The sequence below is a fragment of the Peromyscus maniculatus genome, chromosome 23 (assembly GCF_049852395.1).
Source record: "Peromyscus maniculatus bairdii isolate BWxNUB_F1_BW_parent chromosome 23, HU_Pman_BW_mat_3.1, whole genome shotgun sequence".
NCBI classification, from domain to species: Eukaryota; Metazoa; Chordata; class Mammalia; order Rodentia; family Cricetidae; genus Peromyscus; species Peromyscus maniculatus.
The window spans coordinates 14,984,939-15,004,951 of record NC_134874.1 but is presented as its reverse complement, the minus strand read 5'-3'; the positions used below and the strand labels follow the sequence as shown (position 1 = coordinate 15,004,951).

The 20,013-nt window shown below is 53.0% G+C and overlaps 1 protein-coding gene and 1 non-coding gene across 3 annotated transcripts in view; both read right to left on the bottom strand.

Annotated features, from left to right (window-relative positions):
* Bcl7a (BAF chromatin remodeling complex subunit BCL7A) overlaps positions 1–18,985 on the bottom strand; it is a 36,697-nt gene extending 17,712 nt beyond the window's left edge. The window contains exons 1-4 of one of the 2 annotated variants that reach the window (XM_076561044.1): positions 18,883–18,985; positions 18,368–18,463; positions 11,508–11,589; positions 7,173–7,269 (exon numbers count right to left, since the gene is read on the bottom strand). In XM_076561044.1, coding sequence (XP_076417159.1) covers positions 7,173–7,269; positions 11,508–11,589; positions 18,368–18,459 — 271 coding nt within the window. In that variant the 5' untranslated portion in view covers positions 18,460–18,463; positions 18,883–18,985. Of the gene's footprint in view, positions 1–7,172; positions 7,270–11,507; positions 11,590–18,367; positions 18,620–18,882 lie in introns of those variants that run through there. The other variant, XM_042267677.2, reaches the window with a different exon arrangement.
* LOC121825534 (U1 spliceosomal RNA) lies at positions 1,752–1,922 on the bottom strand. Its single transcript, XR_006067864.1, has one exon. It is a non-coding gene; the product is annotated as a U1 spliceosomal RNA (small nuclear RNA).
* Positions 18,986–20,013: the final 1,028 nt, after the last annotated feature.

Here is a 20,013-nt window from a genome sequence, read left to right as displayed (position 1 = left end):
ATGTGGATGGATGTTTTGCTTACATGCATGTCTGCATCACATGCATGGCCCAGCACCTGCAGGTGCCAGAAGAGGGAATTGGCTCTCTTGGGTTTGGCATTACAGATGGTTGTGAACCACTATTCAAGTGCTGGGAATTGAACCTGGGTTATCCAGGAGCAACCAATAAATACTCTTTACCACTGAGCCATCTCCCCAGCTCCCACCCTAACCCCACCAATAACTTTTAAAGAGCATTGCTTTATGGCTGGACATGGTAGCACACGCCTTTCATCCTGGCACTCAAGGTAGAGGCAGAAGGCTCTCTTGAGTTCCAGGCCAGCCAAGGCTGCCTGCCTAGTCAGATCCTGTCCCCCAAGCAAACAAAAAGTGTTTATGCACTTATTTATTTATTTATTTATTTATTTTTCAAGACAGGGTTTCTCTGTGTTGTTTTGGTGCCAGTCCTGGAACTCACTCTGTAGACCAGGCTGGCCTCGAACTCACAGAGATCTGCCTGGCTCTGCCTCCAAGTTGCTGAGATTAAAGGCGTGAGCCACCACCGCCACCCAGCCTGCACTTATTTATTTTGGTGTGTAATACATTTTGTGTGCAGGGGCACATGCTGTGTGGAGGTCAGAGAACAGTCGGCATTTACAGATTTTCCCAGAATCTGACCTTGGGTCTTCAAGCTTTCCCTGAAAGTGCTTTTACACACTAAGCTATTTCCCTGGCCCAGAAATCAGTTTGAAAAGAGGCCTGGTATATATATGCTCATGGTAAAATACTTTCCTACCTTCCCAATGCCCTGGGCCCTGTCCCCATCATGCAGGGACCAAAAAGCCCTAACAAAGAAAGGAAGGAGAACTGGGAAAGAATACTAAAGATTAAAGAAATGTAAGAGACCTAGCCAGTAAGTACGACGTGTGCCAATTAATTGAATCTAATTTGGAACGCGCCAGCTATAACACATTTTGGAACAATTGGGGAATTTGCATATGGTCTGGATTCTTAAAGTTATTAAGGGATTATTGCTAATTTTGTTAGGAGAGATAATGGCACAGTGGGTCTGGGTTAATGTCACCCTTTGGCAACGTATGCTGAAATGGGTAGGTACAGATTAAACATGGCTAGGTGGGGAAACGTACTTTAACCCAAACTGGAGACAACTGTCAGGACTCCACAGACTTCATACCCAAGAGACATGTGTCTTTTATGCAAATTAAAAGTCAATCACAAACAAAACATTAAAAAAACACGTGGCAAATATGGCCTAGTGTTCATAAAAACTGAAGCAGGGAGTCGATGGGGCTTATCACACCGTGTTTTTTCTTTTTTCTTCCTTTCTTTTTTTGTTTTGTTTTTTGAGACAGGGTTTCTCTTCGTAGTTTTGGTGCCTTTCCTGGATCTTGCTCTGTAGCCCGGGCTGGCCTTGAACTCACAGAGATCTGCCTGCCTCTGCCCCCCAGTGCTGGGATTAAAGGCGTGCGCCACCACTGCTTGGTCACACCGTGTTTTCTCTGATGAAGAGATGAGAGGTAATGGGGCAGTGGTATTAATGGTTCAGGTGGAGACAGACCTGGGATCCAGGGTATACCTCCCCTTGTCCTGACCCCCCTTTCATGGGTAGAGTCATTTTATTTGATTTTTAATTTTTATAGGAGGGGTTGGGAATTTAGCTCAGTGGTAGAGCGCTTGCCTAGCAAGCACAAGGCCCTGGGTTCGGTCCTCAGCTCTGGGGAAAAAAAAAAAAAAAGACAACATAATTTTTATAGGGAAAAGCATAACCGCATCCCCAACTCCCACAAATTACACAGTTGAGTTTCCCACACTGGGGAGAATCACAGGGGTCATGTGTGAATCAGCAAATCCCAAGTGTAATAGAGGAACCTCGCCCTTGGAAACCACCTTCCGGGCCTTGACCTCCTCTGCCAGGTAAGTATGATACAGTCATTTTAGACCGAAGATACCCAAGTGGTGATCTTATAGAAACACTCTATCACATGGCAGCTCATGCTTATAATCCTAGTACTCAGGAGCAGAGCCAGGAGGATTACTGAAAATTTGAGATCATCCTGCTCTACATAGTGAGTTCAGGCCAGCAAGGACTTCAAATTGACAGTCTCGCCAGGCGGTGGTGGCGCACGCCTTTGATTCCAGCACTCGGGAGGCAGAGCCAGGTGGATCTCTGTGAGTTCGAGGTCAGCCTGGTCTACAGAGTGAGTTCCAGGAAAGGTGCAAAACTACACAGAGAGACCCTGTCTCAAAAACAACAACAAAAACCAAAAAACAAATTGACAGTCTCAAACAAGATAAATAGCACTATAATCTGAGGCTGTCTTTGTGGGCGGTGCTGTGTGTAGGGCCTTGTAAAAGGGAGGATGGCAGAGGCACTCCAAGAGCTCCGGGTACCTACTATGTGTCATGCCCTGAGAAAGAGCATTTACAATTATCCCATTATGTTCTGAAAACAAGGCCTTGCCATGTGGTCCAGGCTAGGCCTAAAATCGTAGTCTCGAGCAATCCTCTGGCTTCAGCTTCCAGGGAGTTGGGGACTACAGGTGTGCTACCATGCCCAGACACTGCATTCACTCAACAACCCACTCATGGGCACCTACCTACCTACCTACCCACCTACCTACCTGGTATTGCTACCAAAATTCTTACAGATGGGAGAATTGACCCCTCAGATCTATCTGCTGTTTCTCTGGTTTTTATTTAAGACACAGTCTCATGTAGCTCATGCTGGCCTCAGGAGACACCGAGGATGACCTTGAACTCCGGTCCTCCTCCCTCTTTCCCCAGGGCTGGGATTACAGATGTGTGCCTCCCATCCAATGTGGACCAACTCTCAACTCCTAGTCTCTCTTTTACCTCCCCCTGGAGGAGCACCAGGCAGTCACAGAGCCCCGCTGATCTCACGTAACTGTACTCTGGAATGCTAGTTACATAAAAGCATTCTCTTGTGAACTCTTGACTTGAAATATGTGTTCTCCTCATTTACCTGCAAGAAAGTCCTGGGTCAAGACCCAATCGTGATGGAAATTCTGTTAATAACGACCTTGAGTATTAATGTCCAACCGGGCAGATGTTGGGGCCCGGGCCTGGGAACCGTGGTCCACAGCTGACATGGTCGAATATGTAGACTACAGACACCAGTGTGGGTGACCTCCACAGCTCCTGCTGTGCCCCTTCCCCAGCCTTCTGGACACATTCTTGCCAGGCCCACATCTGTCCCCAAGCCTTCACGCTTGGCCACCCCTGCCTTGGTCTTGGTTGTTCATGAGTTAAAATGAAAATGATGGGGAGCGGGTGGATGTGCTCCTTATGTCCAGGAGCTGGCTCTTTCCCCATCGGTCCAGGCAGCAAGTCTAGATTCTGCCCACAAAGGCTCTCACATGTCAACTCTAGCATTGGAAGTTACCAGCTTGCTAATGGGGTGAGTTGACACACACACACCCCTCCCCCGACCCCAGCCATAGTTTCTTCATCTGTGAGATGAGCCTTGTTGTTACCAGACGCTTGGCACATTGTGATGGCTTCATAAATGGTAGCTGTTAACATGCCAAGGCTCTTCAGAGATTGTCTCCTCTAACCCCCACAAGGGCTTCATGTAGCAGGCATTGCCACCGAATTCTACGGGTTAAAACCACCCAGAAGGCTAGAGGTTACATCGCTAACTCAACACGACACAGTTAGGGGAGGTCATGGGAAAGTCAGAGAGGGACTGCTTCTGAATGGCGGGGAACCAACCGGGCCATATTCCATATCTCACCCTGAGCTTGGTACTTACGATGACCTTGAACTTCCGAGATTACAGACCTGTACCCCCATACCCAGTTTACACAGCACTAGGGATAGGACCCAGAGCTCCGTGCCAGCCAGGTGAGCGCTCTGTCAATGGAACCACATCCCCAACCCTAGTTCTGTTGTTTTGTCTGAGACCTAGTCTCATGTAGCCCAGCCTCGAACTCCTGATCCCTCTGCCTCCATCTCTGGAGAGCTAGGATTACAGACCTGTGCTGCCACTACATCCTGGGATCTTGGGTCTTTCTTTGCTCGTTAACCAGCAGCAAAAACCCCGTTGGGTTTTGATGAAGCCAAGTCACTAAGAAACCAGGCCCCTTGATTAGGTGCCAGGGACTGGGAATCCAGAATGGTGAGTTTGGGTAAATGAGGTGTGCTGGATAATTCTATGCCAGCTTGAGACAGGTTAGAGCCATTTGAGAGGAGGGAACCCCAATTGAGAAAACGTCTCCATTAGTTTGGACTGTAGGCAAGCCTGTAGGGCATCTTCCTTCCTTCCTTCCTTCCTTCTTTCCTTCCTTCCTTCCTTCCTTCCTTCCTTCCTTCCTTCCTTCCTTCCTTCCTTCTTTCCTTCCTTCCTTCCTTCCTTCCTGATGTTGTTTTTCGAGACAGGGTTTCTCTGTGTAGCTTTGGAGCCTATGGTAGATCTCGCTCTGTAGCCCAGGCTGGCCTTGAACTCAAAGATCCCCCTGCCTCTGCCTCCCAAGTGCTGAGATTAAAGGTGTGTGCCACCACTGCCCAGCTGGGCATTTTCTTAATTAGTGACTGATGTGGGAGGGCTCAACATACCGTGGATGGTGCCCCCCCTGGGCTGGTGGTCCTGGGTTCTGTAAGAAAACAGGCTGAGCAAACCAGGAGGAGCAAGCCAGTAAGCAGCACCCCTCCAAGGCCTCGGCATCAGCTCCTGCCTCCAGGTTCCTGCCCTGCTTAAGTTCTTGTCCTGACTTCCTTCGATGATGAACAGCAATGTGGAAGTGTAAGCTGAATAAACCCTTTCCTCCCCAACTTGCTTTGTGGTCATGTGTTTAATCATAGCAATAGTAACCCTAACTAAGACACCAGTGTACTTACTGCCTCTGCCTGGATTCCCGGGATGAGGCAGGCTTTGTCTGAGGGCATAGGCAACTTCAGGGAACCACCATTCCTTTTGACTTCAACTAATCTGCTGGATACCACCTTGTACAAAAGGTTCAGAATGGCCAAAAGTACGCACACATGCATGGGCCATCGAGACGGCTCAGTGGGAAAAGGTGCTGGTCACCAAGCTTGGCGACCTGAGTTCGATCCCTGGAACCTACTTGGAAGGACAGAACTGTCCCCCACAAGTTGTCCTCTGACACTGTAGTACTCCTACATCTCCCCAACTCACACACAAAATAAATAAATGCAATAAAAAAAACTTCGAAAGTCAAAACATTAAAATCAAGATCAAGAGTTGGATGCGGCGTATCTAGTACCTGGGAGCCAGGGACATGATCACTACAAGCCTGAGGACAGCCTGAGCTACATAATACATTTTAGACCAGCTTGGGCTATAGAGCCAAACACTGTCTCCAAAAACAAACAAACAAAACGAACAACAAAAATTTCCCAATACAGGGCTGGCAAAATGGCTCAGTAGGTAAAGGAGCTTGCCACCAAGCCTGGTGACCTGAGTTCAATCCTCGGGACCCACGGGGTGGAGGGGAAGATAGGACTCCCCCAAGCTGTCCTCTGACTTCCACATGTGTGCCATGGCATGTGCACATATAATAAATACATGTATGGGGTGTGGTGGCACATGGTGTTAATCCCAACACTCGGGAGGTAGAGGTAGTTAGACGTGTGAGTTCCAAGCCAGTCTGCTCTACACAGTGAGTTCCAGGCCAGCCAGGGCTACACAGTGAGAGATTGTTCTCCAAAACAAAAAACAAAATGAAACAAACAATAAATAAACAAACTAAGGAGAGAGAGAGAGAGACAAGGAGGGAGGGAGAGAGACAAGGAGGGAGGAAGAGAGGGAGTGGAGAGAAGAAAGAGGGGGGAGGGGAGGGAAGTACGTTAGACTCTGGAAGGGTGGGGCCAGCCTGGAGACAGGATGGGGTGGCCAGGGGGGCTAGAGCGTCCATGTCTCCCCTAAGGGATGATCGCTGTTCCTGCTGCAGCCAGCTGCTCTAGCACAGCAACACCTGACTTCTCAAAACAACAGCAGTAAAGCAGGTTTTCTGATTCACAAATATCAAACGCTGCTATATGGTTTGAATCTTAAATGTCCCCAAAGGCCCATGTGTTAAAGGCTAAATCCTCAGCTTGGTGCAGTTGGGAGGCAGCAGAAACTTTAAGCGGTGGAGCCTAGGGAGAGGTCTTCTAGCCACTGAAGGGGTCCCCTTGGCCCCTCTTGGTCTTGAGATACGGTTTCACTCTATAGCCCAGGCTGGCCTAGAATTCACTATGTAGGCCAGGTTGTGATCTTCCTGTCTCTACCTCCTGAAGCCTGGGACTATAGGCACACATCTCCAAGGAAGCCTGCTCTGCTTCCTCTACCTCGCTGTTCCCACCATGATGTGCTAGCTTACCGGAGGCCCCCAAAACAACAGCATCAACTGAACGGACTCAGCCTCTGACGCCATGAGCCCAAGCACACCCGTCCTCTTTCAAACTGCAGCATCTCAAGCATTTTGTTATAGTGACAGAAACCGAATCATCTCCCACCAAAACTTCAGGTTGGAACGTCTACGGGGGCTCTCCTCGTAGAGAGGCCTGTCGGGACAGGCGGAGCACATCCTGTGCCTTGGAACGGGCTGGCTATGAGGCGTGCGCCTTTTATGGACATTTCACGGAGCCGTAGGACTATGATCTGAGCCTTTCCTCTCGATAAGGTGAGAGAGACAGACAAGGTGAAAACAGGAGACGGCCCCAGCCTCACCCTGATGGATAGGACGAACACACATCACAACTTCTAAAATCAGACAGCCAATCAGGAAGTTAGGTTGTCAAGAGAGGGCAGTGCCCGGGTTCCTACGGTGACCACGAACTACTCAGAAACCCATTCTGGAGTTTCCCAAGAGCAAAGCAAAAATGGAGAGTGGGAAATACAGTCGTGGGTCTGGCACATCACACGCCCCCTCCCAAATCTTCCTGGGTGGGCAGGGCTGCCGGGATCGTGTGTGAGACTGTGCCCCTGGGTGAGGAAAGGGTGTGATTTCTATGTTTCTGTTTTGTTTCTTGGCTAGGTATGCCAGGGAAAGAAATGTCTCCTCTGAAGAGCTCCTCCTTGGCACGGAGGCCTGGCAGTCTTGCCCAGCCCTCCTACCCTTTGCCTGGAATGTGAACAAACCAGCCAGAGGAACACACAACTCAGGGCTTCCTGAGGCCCGGGCGGGGAGGCCGGCTGCGGGAGGGCTCACCGTGCATGTCCATCATCCCTGGTGACGAGCTGTCCTCCGGAGTAGTCACCTCGGAGCTACACTTCTCATCCTTGCCTTTCTTCTTATTCTTGTTTTTCTAGAGGAGAAACATGGAGCAGAAACCCAGTCAGTCAATCATGTACGTGTGTGTGTGTATGTATGTGTATGAGTGGCATGAATATTTAATTCCATCCGTCAGAGCCCCCAAGCCTTGGCAGGTTGTCTTGGCCTGCATCTGAATGAGGACCACAAGGTGTTCCGTGCCCACCTTGGCATCAGAGCGTCTCACCGAGGGAAGGATTCTGAGACATCGTCTCACCTGTCTGTGGGGCAGTCAGTCGCCTGCAGGCAGGCCAACACCCTGGCTAGTGGGAACTTCTTCTTCAGGAGGGAGAAACTATGGGCAAGGTCGTGGTCACTGTCATGCTGGCCAGGGCAGGTATGGCCATGGCAAAGACATGGGTCACTCTTGAGCCCCTTGGGGGCTGCCTTTCTCAAAGCGTTGGGAAGGATGGAAGAACTCAAAGAGGCAGTGGGGAATGGAGAAGATGCTTTTGGGGTGCTGGGGATCAACCCCAGAGCCTCATACATACCAGAGGAGTGCTCTGAGGGTGAGGCACACCCGCAGATCTCAAGGAAACAGAATCATTTTGGTTTCTATGAGCGATAGTAAAACACTCCTAAAATAAATCACAGACGGTCTGATGGTTCAATGCAACAATTACAGAGACTAAGGCGGCTCTCTCTGGATTTTAATCAGAAAGATCTGTGAGGCATGAACACGTTAAACTATCTCAACATTCCCAAGACAAAGAGGAGGCAGAGCATGCAGCTGCCAGCACTGTTGGGGTGTGTCGAGGGGACTGCCCCTATGTGCACACTAGTGAGCATGGGCACTCTGGAAGGATAAAAGTAGGTGTACTGTTACCTAAAGGGAGGTAAACTCAAGAGGGGGTGTGTGTGTGTGCAGGTGGCAGATTTAGGAAGAGGTATGCGGCAAAATTAATATTTAAATAGGTCTGGAGAGATGGCTCAGCTGTTAAGAACACTGGCTGCTCCTGCAGGGGACCCAAGTTCAGTTCCCAGCACCCATATAGTGGTTCACAACCATCTGTAACTCTAGTTCCAGGAGATCCAATGCCCTCTTCTGGTCTCTGAGGGAACAGCACGCAGGGGGTGCGCATACATGCATGCAGACAAAACATTCATACACATTACAAAATAAGCCATTTTCTTTGAAAGTAACATTTAAAGAAACTACAAATGAACAGAGGCAGAGCATACATATGATTACTGGTGGCATGGGGAGTAACTGCTAACAGGTACTGATGAAAATGGTAAATAGAATTACTAATTTTTTGTTTGTTTGTTTGTTTGTTTTTCAAGACAGGGTTTCTCTGTGTAGCTTTGGAGTCTGTCCTGGAACTCACTCTGTAGCCCAGGCTGGCCTCGGAACTCACAGAGATCCACCTGCCTCTACCTCCCGAGTGCTGGGATTAAAGGCGTGCGCCACAAATGGCCCTCAGGAATTACTGATTTTTACATTACATTTATTTTACTTGTATGTGTGTGCAGGGGGTGAGGTGGGGGAGGTTGCCCAGTGCATAGGCAAAGGTCAGAGGCAACTTTCCAGAACTGGTTCTCTCAGTCTACCATGGGACTTCCAGGGATCGAACTCAGGTTGTCAGGCGTGGTGGCAAGGGCCTTTACTACTGAACCATTACAGACACTTCCAATCCCAGCATCGTGCGGTTTGAAGGACACAGAGACTCACACGCTAGGCAAACATTCTACCACGGAGCTGCACCCTCAAAGCAGAATTCACCCTTTCAAAGGAATGCGCTTCGGCCTGCAATCTTAGCATGACTGAGACAGGGGAGAGCGAATTCGAGACCAGCCTGGGCTGTATAGCAAGACCCTGCCTCAAAAAACATAAAACAAAACGAAACGATGAGCGCGCACTCCAGAGTTAGCGGGGCCATAGTCATGCAAACTCCTCGGCTAGAATTCTGGAACAGGAGCCCGTGAGAGGGCTCAGCAGTAAAGGCACTGGCTGTCAAGCCCGAAGCCCTAAGCTGCATCCCTGGAACCCACATGGCAGAGAGAACGGAGCCCCACAGATTGTCTCCTCGCTTCCACTCACATGCCACGGTACACGCATGCACGACCACACACACACACACACACACACACACACACACACACAACAAAACAAACAGAAAGTAACATCTGAATTTTGACAACTGTTCTGCTTATCAGAAAGAACGAAAACTTCAAAAATATTGTTTATTAAAAAAAAAGAAGATGGTATAACTGTGTCCTAATTGAGGATTTTCTTTTCTTTTCCTGTTTTTATTTTTTGAGACAGGAGTTCTCTGTTTAACCCTGGCTGTCCTGGAACTCTCGCTGTAGCCCAGGCTGGCCTCGAACTCAGAGATCCCTCTGCCTCTGCCTTCCAAGTGCCGGGATTAAAGATGTGCGCCACCACTGCCCAGCTCCTAATTGAGTATTTTCTAAAACCATAAAGCTGACCCCACCCCACCCCATGCAGATTCCTGGCTGTCTGGAGATTCTAACGTAGCTGTCTGGGGTAGGGCCCAGGAATCTGCATCTTACCCAGATGCTCAGCCCCAGAGAAAGAGGGGTTGGTTAGGCAGCAGCCGGCTGTCACGGCTCAGAGGGGAAAGGAACCCTGGGCTAGGCCAGGGATTCTCCAGGCAACACAGTGCACTCTGGGTACAGAAACCACAAGCTAGGGCCGGGCGGTGGTGGCACACGCCTTTAATCCCAGCACTCGGGAGGCAGAGGCAGGCGGATCTCTGTGAGTTCGAGGCTAGCCTGGGCTACAGAGCAAGATCCAGGAAAGGTGCAAAGCTACACAGAGAAACCCTGTCTCATAAAAAAAAAAAAAAAAAGAAAGAAAGAAAGAAAGAAAGAAAGAAAGAAAGAAAGAAAGAAACCACAAGCTAGGTGTGAGGCATGGCTCCCCTACACAGGGAAGAGGGCAGGAGGCCCCATGGTGAGGTGACGCATCCAGCCTCACAGGTTAGCCAGGGCTTGTCTGACTCCATCAATAGCCAGTGCACTTTGCCCAGCCAGGAGCTGTCCCATCCCTTCCCACATATGACACGCTCCCCTTGATCATACTCCACTTGGCACCTCCCTGGTGTCTGCTGCGTGCTAGTCTATAATTATCTTCCCCCAACGAGATCAGAAATTCCTTGAGAGCAGGGACCACGTCTCCTCAGACACTGCCAGCATTTCTACATCACCTAATGATGTGCAAGGCCCAGGCAGGGGCCGGAGCCAGGAACTGCCTCTGAGGACTAGGGACACCCTGCTCTTTGTCCAGTTACAAGTGGACCGGGCCAAGCCTTGGTCCCTTATGGTAAGAGGGGTCTTGGTGGTTTCAGAAGAAACCCTGGTCAAAATGAGAAGGGTTGCCAGTTACCTAAGTTCCCAGCCTGGTATTAATGGTGTGTGTGTGTGTGTGTGTGTGTGTGTGTGTGTGTGTGTGTCCATCTGTGTCCGTCTGTCCGTTCCTGTGCGCCACCCCCCCACCTCCCCCTCTCCCCGAGAGCTCAAGGAGCAGGTTATTTATTGAAGATGGGTCAGAGAGGCAAGTCCTCTTGGAAGGGAAGCTTAGCCTCCGTCTACCGAGGAAGCTGCCGCCCCATAACAAAACTTATCAACCATGGCCATGTTGCTCTCAGAAGCAGCTGGGGCCAAGCTCTTGTCTTCTCAGAGGAGGGTACCAAGCATGGGTAACCTGGGCAGGGGCAGGCATGGAAAAGACCAGTAGTACAAAGGCCTTTAGGCGGGAAGTGGGTTGGTTGCGTGTGAGCATCCTTTTCCAGGACACAGCATGGTCACCACCATCAGCACCGTCCATCTGTCTCGCTTAACCTTGGTATGAGGCATGAGCGCAGGGTCTGCCAGATGGATGGGTGTTCAGGAACGGGGCCACAGTGAAGGCGGAGGCTTGGTATACCTGGGTACCACACCGCCTGTTCCTACACATAGTGCCCAGGGCTCTAGGGGGAGTGAGCCCTGTATAAAAGTGTCTCCACTGACCGACTGTGGGGCTCTTAATACAGAGGACAACTTTCTAGGGACAATCCCCCTGTCACTGAGGGCCAGGTTCTAAGGGTAGGACTGTAGGGGGCTGATGACCCAGGCCCAGTGGGCTTTCTAGGCCTAGGCTGGGCTCTGTGCCTTCCAAGTAGTTTGGTTTCAGGTCCCCAGGCCATGGACAGAACCCGACAGCCTCTCTTCCCTGCACTGTAGAGGCCACCCTGGGTAGGGGATGAAGACATGATAACCCTGTGTACTTACGTCATCCACTTTCGGCTCCGTCACAGGGACCCACTTGTAGATCCGTAGGGAGGTGTCGCCAACAGTCACCCATTTCTTCTCCCTGCGGGAAACGAGGAAGAGCCCATAACCGGGGGGCTTTGGACGGGACTGCTTATGGGTGGAGGGTGGCAGAGGTCACAGCCACAAAGAGATGTCTGTGTCGCCCAGGGGCCAAGACAGCAAGCTTTGATCACACAGATATGGCTTGGCCTCCCAGCTCTGTCCTTGATGGCTGGGGCCCAGGGGAATGCCCTCGGCTTTGTGTAAGCCTCATCCGGCCTACCCTCCTGGAACCCATCAGCCCTGGCCTTCTGACCGCTTCCCTTCACAACAGCACAGGAGCATAGAGGAGGGGTGGGGTGGGCATAGAGAGGTGAGCCTGGCCTTGTGGGGATGGATCCTTTCAGCTGAGGCTCCACGTGGACCCCTGATCACCTGGGTTCTAAATCCCCACAGGACAGAACCCAAGTGCCCCGCTGAGAGGGACGGGGATACAGATGAGAAAATTACAGGCCGCAAGAAGGGGAAGGAATGACTGGCTTCATCAGGGATAATAATGACGCCCTCTCCAAGCCACTGCCATCTGCCAGACTATTACTGTTAGACAGTGTCACCTCTTAATATTCAGAGGCCCTGTGCCTGGGGGGGGGGGGGGAGGCACAACTTGGGGAGAGTCACCAGAGGCAGAGGTGGAGTTTAAACCCCAACGGTCTGGGGTCCAGCTTGGCCATCTCAGGGAGGCAGCCTGAAGTTTCATCGGGTGCAGAAAGGAACCCAGCTGATTCGAGGGACCCACGGTGAGACGAGAGATCAGAGGAAGAGGTGCGGCTGTAGTCTCAATGACAACAGTCCCGTCTGCTACCCAAGGCAATGTGAGGACCTTGGCTTCTCCACCCAGACCTTACCTATGGTCTTCCCCTCACAGGCTACTGGGACACACGCGTCCACTACTGAGGCTCTGGGGAGCTGTCGGGGAGGGGTACTAACCAAACCCTACACCTCCATCCACAAACTCTGGCCCGCCAGGTCTCCAAGTTCCTGCCGGCTGTGGCCCGGCTGTCACCGTTCGAGGAGACCATTTCGGGTTGCTCCCAACGTGTGCTAAGCACCACACCCACCTACCCTGATGTTTACACGGTGTCACCTTCCCACTCAACAGATCAAGGAAGTGAGACTTGAGGAGGTGAACTCATAACCCCACAGTGAGAATCCAAACCCTCGGCAGCACCGGCACCGGACTTTCCAGGGCATCTGTCAGGCCCCGCCCATGCTCCTTTTGGCAGGGGAAGCACGAAGTGAAGACAGAGGTCTCCTTCCACCTCTCTCCTGCCTCCTGGAGGCAGAGCACACGAGCCACAGACCCATCCTTAACTCTTAGGAGTACTAGGGAGGGACCTGGAGAGATAGAGCCCTTCCCAGGAACAACCTCACTGACAAGTAGAGATACAAGCCTGATGGCCACTGTGTGTGTACTAGAGGCCAAGCTCTAGGACCCCTGTCCTCTCTCTCCTTTCTCTGAGATTACCAAAAGGTAGGAACCCATCTTACGGATGAGGAAACAAGCGTTCCGGGAACTTTTACCATGGTCATGGTCGCACAGACAAAACATGGTAAAATAAAAGTGAATATAGGTTTTGATGCCAGAGTCCACCTTCCGCTATTCTGCTGCCCATGGGCAGGAAAAGTCCATTCTAGAGACCACCTGGGGACAGAAGTTTCTAGAATCAGAAGGCCAAAGTCACACCCTATCAGTACTCACAAGCCCTTGACGAGCTTTCTTGGTCTGAGTCTTAGTAAATCAACCAATTCAAAGTTGGAGAGTGTTAATTTAATTTTTTTTTAAAAAATAATTAACTTGTAACACAAAGGCCATAGTTCAGGTTGGAAAGTACGCCAGAGTTCTGGACCTCCCAAGATGACAGGAACCAGGGTGAACGTCTGAAGTTAGCAGTGCATTATAGGCCACCAGCTGCGCACTGGGTCCTTCTTCCGGAGCTGAGGACCTCTTCACGGGAGTACCGAGGTCACCCCAGAGAGAAAACAGTTCATAGACTATTGCTAGGGGTGGAAAGTGAGGGGGCTTTGGGACAGAGGCAGGAGTTGTGAACTTGACCTTGGGAGCCGGGCATGATGGTGTACAGTCTTAGCAACCTTAAAATCCCGGCACTTGGGAGGCAGAGGCAAGATGATTGCTAACTCTAGGTCCCAGGCGGCTCTAAGCTACATGGTGAGAATAATAATAATAATAATAATAATAATAACAGGGGCTGGTGAGCTGGCTCGGTAGGTCACAGGGAAAGGTGCCTGATGACCTGAGTTAGATCTCAGAACCGACGTGGTGGGAGGAGATCACCTACGCCCACAAGTTGTCCTCTGACCTCCGCAAGAGGCGCATCATAGCATCTGTGAGTGCTCTCCTCTCCCTTATGTGCGAGCACAGAGAGAAATAAATAAAATATAAAAGAATTTAAAAAAAAACAACAACCAAAAACCCAGCACTCTGGAGGCAAGTTCCAGGACAGCCAGGACTACACAGAGAAACCCCATCTGGGGTGGGGGAGTGGGGAGAGACGGGCAATAACAACAACAACAAACCAAAAGAAGTAGACGCTGACCTTGGGATTGACCTTTGACCTCTGACCTGGGACTTAGCCCTTGGCCTCCTGGGAAGCGGGACAGAGGTCTCACAGAAGCGCTGACTGGCTCAGGGGAGCAGGTGAGGTCTCCTGTAAGCGCCCCATGTCCATCAATGGGGGGACGCACAGCTGGCTGCTCCCAGGAGGAGGGAACAGGACAGTTCCCGTTACCTTACAGCCAGGGCGGGAAACAAATGACCCACAGGCCCGTCTTATTGGACCTTCCTAGGACTTTTCAAAAGCTGACTCCGTTGCCAAAGTAGAAGAAAGAACGAAAGAAAGAGGGAGCCATAAAAACCAGATTCTTGGCCACTCTCAAAACATGATCTGGGGCCCACATGGCCCTGGAAGCCGCAGCTTGCTCCAGATGACACACACTGGCTCCCTCCCGGCCCCAACCTCTCAGCACCTGGAGGCATCCACACGGACCACCAGGCTGCCGCTCAACCTAGCCACGAAACTAACTCTGCACAGAGCCCGAGTCCTCTTGCCTGCATGGCCCCGGAACCGGCTTCCCTCCAGTCTACCAGAATCGTGCTCCTGAGACAAAAGGATGCAAGGAAGCCCCAGAAGTGGGAACAGAGCTCCAAAGTTTTTCCCCAGCTCAGGCTCTTATATAAACGACAATAGTCCATTTTCAGATTCTCAAGGCCAAGGGGAATTTCCAGGGTTCTCCTGGATCCAGGTCCAGTGTGCTCCAGGCGTCCCTGCCGACTCCAAAGAGCTCTAAATCCATCTTTGGACATTCACTACAGGGCCAGTCTTTGTCACCTTGGGGGACTTGTCCGCATCCTAACCAGGAGGGTCGGCGTGTCCCTCAGATGGCCTCTCTCAGGGATGGGTGGAAAGCCTCCACCAAACTGGCCACGGTCTTTATGGCACGTTGCTAAGGGGCCGCTTGAACCAAGAGCAGAAAGGCTCTGGTCCAACGTCTACTACTACATAGCTCTGACCCCGCTTCGTCTTTTCCACTCATATTCGGGGCCTCCTAAGTCTGGCCCAGTTTCCCAAAAAGGGACCAACCATTTTGTTCTCCTACAGCCATCTTCTGGCCACCTCACACCCCACCAACCTGCTCTGCTGGGACACCAGGCAGAAAGGAGATGAGAAATAGCTTCCAACTGTGGCTAGGGAGGCCTCAGCTCACACAGGCTTCTTCTGCAGGGCAAAGGAAGGGAAAGGCAGGCCAAGAGGGTATGAGGAGAAATACCACCCTAGGCTTTCGGACTGACTAGAATGCCAGGCACCTCAGCTCTCCTCTGGATAACATACAGAATGACTCACTGATTTTGAATTTTTCAGATAAATGGATAACTTTTGATATGTGTCGGTATGTGTATTTCATGGAATATACTTAACACAAAGGTGTGAGAGTGTGTGTGTGTGTGTGTGTGTGTGTGTGTGTGTGTGTGTGTGTGTACAGCCGGAAGACAAAACCCAGAGCCTTGTGCATATTAAGTTCAAATTCTACCGCTAAAGCATTAATCTCAGCAGAAAATTGCATTTATTTTATTTTATTTTTTTTAGAGAGAAGATTGAATGTAGCCCAGGCTAGCCTTGAATTCACTAGGTAGCTGAGGCTGGCCTTGAACTCCTGATTCTCCTGCCTCTGCCTCACAAGTGCTGAGATTATAGGCATGCACCACCACTACCACCATACCCAGGAGAAAGGTTTATTTTTAAAAATCATTTCGCTATTTATCTGAAATTCAAATTTAGTTGGGTGCTGTGTATTTTCATTTGCTAATTCTGGCAACCCCACGTCTCAGCCAGTGGTGAAATGCATGGTTGGTGGCCACAGTTAATAAACAGCCCCGAAGCCTTCAGGGTGGATTGCAAGACTGTTCTAGAGACAGGGAAAGACCAGATTCTGCACCTCAAGGAAGGCCCCTCCATTTCTGTTTAAAAACGGGGAGTGAAGCAAAACCAAAATTTCTACAAAGTCCACCTCACATAAGGACATTTACAAGGATTCCTGTGTACTCCGGTGACTCCTCCTGACTGGTCAGTCAGTCCTCAACAGTTCGAGAAGGTCAGGGGGCACCGAATGCCCGGGGTTGCCAGGGTGAGAGAAGTGAGTTTCTTCTTCTGCTCAAGGTCACAGCAAGGTACTGAAGTGGAAACTTAACCAGGAGAGGTCTTTGGAGGTCGCGATGTGCTGATTTCCCCCAAAAACACAGGGAAGAAGGCGGCCACATCCCCCACTCCGATCCCAGGCTTGACAGGCTGTGAACCGGCCAGGATGGAAGCCTCCAGGCCTGCTGCTCGGGGGCCCGCAGGGTGGAAAGCCCCATCCCTCCATCTGCCCGCCCTGCGGAGCAGCTGGCAGACTCAGCCGCAGCTGTCACAGCTCCAGGACCAGAAAGGCAGCTTACACCAGGCCCTTTCTACCCTCCAGGCGGGTGACAGACAGAAGGGACTCACGCCCTCACATCGGTTCTTTCTTTGCACGGGGGACTGAGGCAGGGGAGGGGGGGCGCACCCCAGCCTTCCCTGGAGAGTCCCACAGGAGAGAGGGTACCGTGTGTGTTTTCCTCTGCGTTTTGGCCCGCAGCTGTTTCTGCCATTTTTAAATGGCTCCAGTTGGGCACTGGGCGCCTTGCTCAGCAGGGGAGCTCCCCGGCACCCAGGACTTGGATCTCAACTTTGGAAAGCCTCCCCTTCTCACGGTTGTGAAAATTCTTTGTCCCATTGGAGCCAAACCCAGCCCACGGCGGGCATCCGGCCATCCGCAGGCAGCCCTTTCCATAGGAGGCCCGGGAGCACGTGGACTTTATTGATTTTTCTCCTTGCCTTTTTTTTTGTTGTTGTTGTTGGGTTTCACTCTGAAAGGACAGCTAACTTGTGACACCACCAGACCTGAGACAAGCCCCCGAGTAGTGCTTAAAAAAAAAAAAAAAAAAAAAAGACAACCACCGAGACGTTACTCATGAAACGACACCCCCAAAAGAAACAGCCTGCAATGGGGCCTGGCCAGTTCCTATAAAGGACAGGACCAGCCCGCCGCCGCTGACACTTGGGGACACCCTCGCGGCTGCTCGTCTCCCTCTCGGACCCCGATGCAGCCGTGAGAAAAAAAAAAAAAAACCACCATAATAAAGTTGAAATCGGGGAGCAGGGAGTTTTCAACAAGTCTGACCCAACCCGGTGGTGGACTACTGGCGCCTCAGGCCTGGCCTCTGGGGCCGCCTCGGAGTCAGATCCCGACGAGGCCCCGTGAACATGTCCCATCCTACTAATGACAACGAGGCCACGCCGGGCACGATCTAATTTGAGCTTGAAAAACACGCACGGCCCACACCGAATCTCGCGGTCCCCTCCTCCTCCCCCGGTTGCAGAGAACAAAAACAACGGTCGCTCGCTTCTCTCCGCAAAACAAACACCAGCTCCGGCTGGGAGAAGGCAGACACGGCCCAGGACTTGGCTTCTGGCAGCCAACATCGCGTGTCCCCCACCCCCAGCTCCGGGTACCGCGCGGAGCGGGTGGGAGCCATGGGCGCCCCGCTTCCCGGCCGCGCCGCCGCCGCCGCCTTCCCAGCGCTCGCCCCCATCTTCCTTCCTCGCCCGGAGCCCTCGCTCCAGGCTGCCCAAAGCGCTAAATTTAAACGGCTCGCGCTCTGCAAACTCCGCAGACTCGAGGGCGCCGAGGCCTGGGGAGGCGGGGAGCTGCGGACGGGTCGGGGCGTGGGGTGTGTGTGTTGCAAAGAGGGAGGGGGGGTTGGACACCGGCGCCGCGTCGCCCCGGGAGGAGACCGCGGCCCGCTCCGCGCTGCACAATGGAGCTCGCGCTCTGCCCGCCGCCGCCGCCGCCGCCGGCATCACGGCCCCGGCGCGCGGGAAGCCGCTTTCATGTGACTTGCACAAAAAAACGAAATGGCTTCTGGGGCCGGCTGCGAACCCCCCTCTCCCGAGCTCCGAGCTCCGGGTGGCAGCCGCCGTCGCCTTCGCCGCCGCTGCCACCACCGCCGCCGCCGCCACCGCCGCCGCCGCGCCAGGTGGGCGACCCCGCGCCAAGCACACCTGGGCAGCGGACGCAGCCCCCGCGGGGCGCAGGTGACCCGGGCCGCGCGTCCTCGCCAACTCCGGGCCCGGGGGTCGCTGCGCCCCGCGGCTGCTGGCCGCTGGGGTCCCGGCTTGCCGCCGGCCGCGACGCGGTGCCGCGAGCCGGGGCGAGCGAGCGAGCGAGCCGGCGCCTCGGCTTACCATTTGCGCACTTTCTCGATAGCCGCCATGACCCTCTTGATATCATCTTTGGCCCGGCTCCTGGTCTCGGCTCGAACCGACCTGCCCGACATGGTTCTGGCGGGGAGGGAGAGAGAGAGGAGAGAGAGAGAGAGAGGCTGGGGGAGCGCGCCCGCCGGGTCCTGCTCGCCACACTCGCCCGCTCTCTCACTCGCGCACAGACACACACTCACACACATACGCGCACACACAAAGCCTGGTGCCGCCGCGCGCCCGGGGCCCAGTGCGCAAGCGCCGGGCGGCAGCTGCACACAGAGCGAGGGGGAGCGGCGCGGCCGGCAGGAGTGCGGCCTCCGGGCGCCGCCGCCCTCCCCGGGGGAGCCTCGGGGACCTCACCCGGGGGAGTTGGGGGAGGAGGGAAACGATCAGGGGGTGACCCCGACCTCCCAGCACGCGGGACTGGCCCGCGCGCCGACTCCCCGACTCGGAGGCCGCAGGTGCGGTGGGGACCCCTCCCCCCCCACCAAGACACACACCCTGGGGATGGCAGACTGGGAGGCCGTGGGTGCCCCTGGCCTGGCTGGGGGTGGCCGCGGGCGCGATCGCGCAAGTTTCTGGTCGGGCGCTTGACTTCTCAGAGTTGGAGGCGGCGGTTCCGGACTCGTGATCTTGGAAAGAGTTGAGGCGCCGGGCTCTGGCCAGCTAGCTAGCTGCCTCGTTGAAATGTGCGAGCTAAGACGTCTGCCTCAACCATGCTTTAACTAGGGTCCTAGTTGTAGGTGCCCGAGCCCGGTGGCAATAGGCATTGCCGCAAGGCTTCCCTTCCCTCGGAGATAAGTTGCCCCAGTCACGGATAGACCTCCCGGGGGTATGTCGGAGAACCACAAATTAATCTGAAACGGCTCCGGGTGGGAGCGCAGGGTCCTGACCGGGAGCAGCAGGTAAACTGGACTAGTCCAGCCCAGAAAGACTTTTCGAGAGGCTGTCGCCCCCGATCCCAGGACAGAGCTGGGTGGCAGAATCTACCGCCGTCAACCAGGATAGGGACAGGTGGGTGTGCAGCTGCGGCTAAACCCGGCTGGACCAGAGCGAATGCTTGCCCAGGTGGATGCTGGGAAAAGAGATGACCTAATGTGGGCAAGCTAGTGCCTGGAGAGGAACCAGTCCAACACCCAGTCATTTCACAGATGGGGAAACTGAGTCAAGGAAGTACTTCCCAGGTTGCAGCCAGGAACTTCATTGATGGTGTTACCAAGCATCTCCCCTGAAGTTCGGGGGCGTTGCGGGGGCGGGGGAGGTTGGTGGAGAGAGCTAGTGAGGAAATGAGAGTGAGACATTTGTGGGCTTTCCCCCAGGCGTATCATTTTACACACTCGGTCCTGGTGTGAAAAACGAAAATAACAATGGTCGGGCATGGTGGTGCACTCCTTTAATCCCAGCGCTTGGGAGGCAGAAGCAGGCAGATCTCTGTGAGCTCAAGGTCAGCCTGGTTTATGTAAGGAGTCCCAGGTTCTCCAGGACTATATAGTGAGACCCTGTCTCAAAAACAAAAATCAGGGGCTGGAGAGACGGCTCAGCAGTTAGGAGCACTGACTGCGCCAGGCGGTGGTGCGCACGCCTTTAATCCCAGCACTTGGGAGGCAGAGGCAGGTGGATTTCTGTGAGTT